The sequence below is a fragment of the Orbicella faveolata genome, unplaced genomic scaffold, assembly GCF_042242905.1.
Source record: "Orbicella faveolata isolate gen_17 unplaced genomic scaffold, um_ofav_v1 contig_12, whole genome shotgun sequence".
Taxonomy (NCBI): domain Eukaryota; kingdom Metazoa; phylum Cnidaria; class Anthozoa; order Scleractinia; family Merulinidae; genus Orbicella; species Orbicella faveolata.
In genome coordinates this window covers 7,173,358-7,179,282 of record NW_028301539.1, presented here as the reverse complement: position 1 = coordinate 7,179,282, position 5,925 = coordinate 7,173,358, and the positions used below count along the sequence as shown (strand labels likewise).

Sequence of the window (5,925 nt, the reverse complement as noted above, 5' to 3'; positions counted from 1 at the left end):
CCTTATTCTCTATAATACCTTATATTTTCACCTTCTCCTATCGATCACTGACCTTTCGAGTTGAAAATCTTGGTAGTGTATTTCATTTGTTCCATGATAATTCAGTTTTATCCTAATTAAAAGTATAACTTGTAAGCCACACATGTACGCACTGCGGACCCATTTTTGATAGAAGTTATAGGTAAACATGAGCATATGGCGCCAATTTGCTGGAAAATGATGAGAACATTTCAGAGGTGAGTGTATGGACGCAAATTAGAATCGAGCCTTAAGTTATCTCTAATTGAAACTGACCAATAAATGAGATTTCCAAAAAAAAATAAGGTCAAATTGCGAGCCAACTGCCACTATCGCTAGGATAACCTATAAATTTAAATATCATATTTCAGAACACTGCTGCTTAACTCTTCCCAGGGAAACGCATAAAAACACATTTTGAGGCGTGGAACAAAAGCAAATATGACATCACAAACTTCTGGCACACAGGAAGCGTTTTTCATTTGGATTGTCGGTGAATGTGAATTGAGATCAAAGGAAATGTTTAATTTTGTGTTTTCTCTGCATCATTCATTCGCAAGCAAAGTTTTTAAAGAGGACTTGTGTTTCAACCAAAGTGACAACAAAGAAAGGATGCCAGTCATTTCATATTAAATGAAAAAGAAACAGTAAAGCTAGAAACATTTTGTCTTCGATAACATAAACAGCAGCTTGTACTCAGTGCTTTAAGGTTACCGTATACCTTCAGGGGAGTCTCTCGTCCAAGCGATGTAGCGCGTCCGGTTAAAGCTGTAGATACCTAAACCCCTATATCAAATTAAAGCTTATAGAGCTGGCTATCAAACTATACCAAGAATTTCGAAATAAAATGAATTGCCGATTTTTTCAAGACCACTAAATGCGAGCGCCCTAATCACCTTTTGGAAGCTACAAGTCAAAGCGAATTTTGTTTTTCGCCAATCTATTTTTTTCCTCAGTTTCAGGACAAAAAGCGCTAAAAAATGTTGTCTGCGTTTTTCCGTATTCAATTGCAGTAAAAACTTACAGAACGTTTTCAAAATAGGATTAAAAAGATGTGAAGTGATCGTACAAAAATCACAGCTCTCGGGAAAAAAAAAGCCAATGGATCTGAAAGCGCTAATATAAGAAAAATCTCTTGCCTCGCAAACAAACTCCGCCCACATATGTCTTCAACTGGGTTCTCAGATCACTGAGCCAATTAGTGCTTGGAAAGTTCACTACCATTAACCTCGCGGTGAAATTTACGCGCAAATATTCAAAACACCGTTGTGTTTGGCAATGCGCTCAATACAAGGCGGAGAGCTGATTTTCCTGTATCTCAATTTTTCTTGAAGCTGGTCTGGCAAAATGAGGAAGAAGAAACTGGATACCAACGCTAGAGTGGCTGGACGGAGAAAACAAACAAAAGAAAGCGCGGCGGAACATATTATTTCAGTGGATCTCAATGAGTCCGACGATTCATCGATATCGAACTCGACAGAAGAGTCATTGTAAACATCGCTGTTATCGCTGTCAAGTTCCCAAATTTTTACAGAACCTTTCTCTTCTCTTGACTCGATGTTTTTGCCCGCTTGATACGATAGTTATAGCTTCGTCGGCGAGGCAAACTTTCGCTTCTTCACCCCGAGATGTATTTTCATTCGTACGTTCTTCGCTGTTTTCGCTTTTTGGAACTGGTCCACGGAGTTTTCCTTGGTCCATGTCTACTTATAACTTAATAGACTTACACCTGCTACGAAAAATGCTTGGATTAACAATGCTGATCAACTGAGAAGCCAGCCAATTCGTGGTATCGACATAGGTAATATTCCCGCGAAAGTCGTCTCGGTTGATTGCATACATGTTATAGGGCTGTTAATCAAGAGGGAACTTTTACTTCCGGCCATAACGTAAAACCTCCATTTCTCCGCCAATATTTAGTTGTTTTTTTTCAATTTTTTTTTGAGAAATTAGAGATTACCTTTCGACAATCTCTTTGACCCAAAAACCCAGATTTGAAGACAATTGCCGATCTGAAGGTATACGGTAACCTTAAAGTGTTGGCGGAATCAAAGGAACTTTTGCAAAGTTTTCATTTTACGCCGATGTTAGAGACAGTTTGCCTTACCGTGCCCCTCTGTACCCCCCTTGTGCGGGTCACGTGATTTTTGCGACCATGTGCTCTTAGCAGTTTGGTGTGCGTTGTTTTGTGTGTAGGCGGAAAGTTTGCTTTTACCTTCGCCTTTTACTTTCTCGATGTTGACAACTTGATTAGGCCTGAAGATGCCCAAAAATATGTAAGTGGTCGCTCATTTGTATTGTTTTTTTTTTGCAATTGAAAATTTGTTCGAGTAGCGAGCTTTACATTTTTAACTTTCAGCTGTATCGAACCGACGGAAGGACGAGTAGCAGAATAAAAATCTTCAGTGTACAATTTGTTTGTGGATTTCTTTAACAGCCGAGACAACAGGGACCAAAACATGCGTTGTCCAGGAGCCCGTTCCTCCTCTAATTTGATGCGAGGAACCCCAATGGAACATGTGACATTTCATTTAGCGGCCTGATAAACCCACCCTCAGGAGAGTAAGAAATCGACCTGTAAATTTGTCAGACTCCCCAGTTTGCGCTCGTTATACGAAAACAAGATGGCTGAAACGTCTCCCCAGTGAGGTACAAGTACGGACTCAGTTTTGATTTGTTAATAAACCAACCCAACCAATTATTTCATTAAGCTGCATTATGATCATATTTAGATAATGAAGTAAAAGAAGTGAAACAGGTTGAGCCCCAGTCCTCTAGCTTGATGTAATACACATAGTGCTCAAACTCATTAATAATTCATGAAGTGACCAGCCAATAAATGATGTCTATTTTGGTCAGGCGGATGAGTCTTGATACCCAATGAAACACCAAATGAAAACACGCCGTGCTTTGATATCAAAACACACGTGTGTTTATGTCAAAATTACAATAACAAAAGCAAAAATCTCAATGTTGCTGTTTATTGTCATCAACTTACTACAATACTGATCGCTTTTACATTACTCTTTCTTATTTATAGTAACATTCACGTTGCAATAAAAAAACATTCCTGATATTTTTTTTATTTTAAAAGTCAGATTAAAAATAAAGACAAACACTGGTCACTTCTATACGCACATGCCTACCTCTCGTCCTTATAATCCAAAGGATTGAATGCGGATGCCCCCTTCACCTCCTCTAAATGCCTCTTTAGACCGCACACGATACCATACAACGTTCGAAGAGGATACCGGCCGCCCTTCTTATTTGCCACCTCCTGGATAAATTTAGCAAGCCAGTAGTTGAACGATAAATTATCCATGTACTCCAGATTGTCTTCGACAGAACACACGAGGTGAAAATGGTAATCTTTGAAAACGCTTCCAGCTTCTAATTCCGGAAATTTCAATGTTCTCGTCTTTTGCCATTTACGAAAAATTTCCACCGCCCACTTATCTTTGTATTTCGTGCTACTTAGTCTAGCTTTACTGACTAAAGCAGACTCTTCTTGGACTGTTCTAGAAACTCTAAAACGGAAGTTAGCTGTACTTGCATCCATCACTTACAAGCACATGCGAAAATGACTTCCAAAAAAATTCACGACCAGGCCAGCTTTGAATAATTTGCATACTAATTTTGTAAACAGTACAATCCAATAATATATTACAACAATAGATCAAAAGACGCTTTGAGGTTGTCTTTTCAAACTGTCAGGGATCCACATATTGACCTTTAAGGAAATAAATAAAAAAGGCGTTTGGATTATTCCTCATGCCAGATCAGTTACTGTGGTGGCAGGTAACTGCGCCCTAACTTCACTACATTGAGAAGTTTCGCTATTGATTCAAGATAAACTACAAATAGCTATTTTGCAGATCGGTATGTCAGCGCCAAACTTCACTGGAGATGGGCAACGGGAAACGTTCGAAGACTTATTTTGTTCGCCCGATTTAACTGCTGGACTGCACGGCCAGTTGACATTTCTTTCAGTTTTAAACTCTTTCTTGTCCGTTACTACATTTCTCGGGAATGCTCTGATCCTAATTGCTCTTCACAAGGAATCTTCGCTTCATCCGCCGTCCAAACTCTTCCTTCGTTGCCTTGCAACATCTGATCTCTGTGTTGGTCTTATTGCAGAGCCTCTGAATGTTACCTATTTGATGTCTGTGGTGAATGAACATTGGAATATTTGTCCTCACCTTATAGCGGCAAATTTTATAATGGCTTATATTTTGTGTGGAGTGTCAGTCGGAACTCTGACTGCAATAAGCGTGGACAGACTTCTCGCCCTGTTGTTGGGACTGAGATACAGACAAGTTGTAACTTTAAATCGGGCCTACGTGATCGTTTTTACCTTATGGATTTTGCCCGCTGTCCTTTCAGCAATGTACTTTAGGAATCCCCTTATAACCATTTGGTATGGCATCATCTATATACCACTGTGTCTTATAATCTCTATTTTTTCTTACACAAAGATTTTCTTCACCCTCCGTAATCATCAAAATCAAGTTCAAGGCCATGTTCAACAACCGAACCAAACAAATCAACTGCACATAGCGCGATATAAAAAGGCAGTGTCCGTTGCAATATGGCTGCAACTGACGCTGGTCGCTTGTTATCTTCCCTATGGCATAGTGGAGGATTTGTGGGCTAGGAGTGGAATACCTGCATCTCTTTATCTTGCTGGGGCTTATACAGCCACTTTAGGTTTCTTAAACTCGTCGTTAAACCCGATTCTTTACTGTTGGAAACTAGATGAAGTCAGACAAGCGGTGAAGGACACGATCAGACAAGTGCTTTGCCTTTGTTTTTCGAGTTAGCTCTTGTAGACCAATATCATGGTGAAAAGTTAATGATGTTTTGAGACTGGGATTTGAAAAGTTCTCATGAGCGTTGTCTGAAATTAAAAGTGGTGCTTACTCGTTTTGATATGTCAGTATGAAATGTTTTTCTAGCAGTTGGATAGCCAAGGAGAAAGTTTTCATCATTGCTGTAAATAAAAAAAAATGTTTCAAACTGTGTAACTTTGCAACTGCGAATAGAGATGAAAAACATTAATAAACTGCCATTTTTTACCGCTTGGACTACATCACACAAAATACAGTCATAAAGTTAGACATTTGGTGTTTTTTGATGTTTTTTATTTCTCGTTCATAACACAGGCAGAAAGCACGGAGTTCTTACGAGATAAGTGAGTTATTCCGACAGGAAATGTCGGGTAGGACTTAAGTAAAAAATTCAAGTGTATTTAATATTTAGAATGACCGTCTCGACTTCAGCCCGGCTCTAGTGTTTCCATGATTCGTCTTTAGTTCTAAAATTTAAGTTTACAAAATAATTTATTATAGATTTATCGAATAAAACAAGGACACTGTGAGATACGTAATGAACACTCAGGCGGGCGTTATTCGAAAATTGTGACTTAATTCTTCATTGAGGCTGAAGATAAATTTTAGTTTTTGAAACAAGCAAAATTTTTTAATTGTTTTGTTTTATAGATGGCGCACATTTCTGCAGCTGCGAGTGCAAAATGAGTTCACTACTAGAATACAGAAACTAAAATCGACAAGTGGCATGTGTGTTTATGAGAAGCAGTATTTTATAATGAAAATCAAATTTGGAAGCTACGCTTTAGTGGGCGACTGAACTGATGTCTGTTTAGAATTTGAGAATTGAATTGAGGTGAGCTACGTTCTTGTTAAACTTTTCAAACCGTGCTATTAAAAACAATGGTTTGTGTTGCAAACGTCTTTCTTTCGAGACAGCTCTTCCGTCTTTAATATGAATTGAAGCGTTTGTTTATTGAACGAAGATCGACTTCCAGACTTAACAAACGTTCTTGGCGGATTATACCACAGATGAGATAAATGTGTCGTAAAAATGATGTCGATAAAGTTGTTGGAATAG

The 5,925-nt window shown here is 38.6% G+C and overlaps 1 protein-coding gene across 1 annotated transcript; it reads left to right on the top strand.

Annotated features, from left to right (window-relative positions):
* Nucleotides 1–3,899: 3,899 nt before the first annotated feature.
* Nucleotides 3,900–4,838, top strand: LOC149116355 (beta-4C adrenergic receptor-like). Its single transcript, XM_089278792.1, has one exon. The coding sequence runs from the start codon at nucleotides 3,900–3,902 to the stop codon at nucleotides 4,836–4,838; it is 939 nt and encodes a 312-aa protein (XP_089134918.1).
* The last annotated feature ends 1,087 nt before the right edge of the window (nucleotides 4,839–5,925 follow it).

Excerpts from the sequence above, each read along its gene's own strand:
- LOC149116355 (XM_089278792.1), top strand. The coding sequence starts at position 3,900 with ATGTCAGCGCCAAACTTCACTGGAGATGGGCAACGGGAAACGTTCGAA.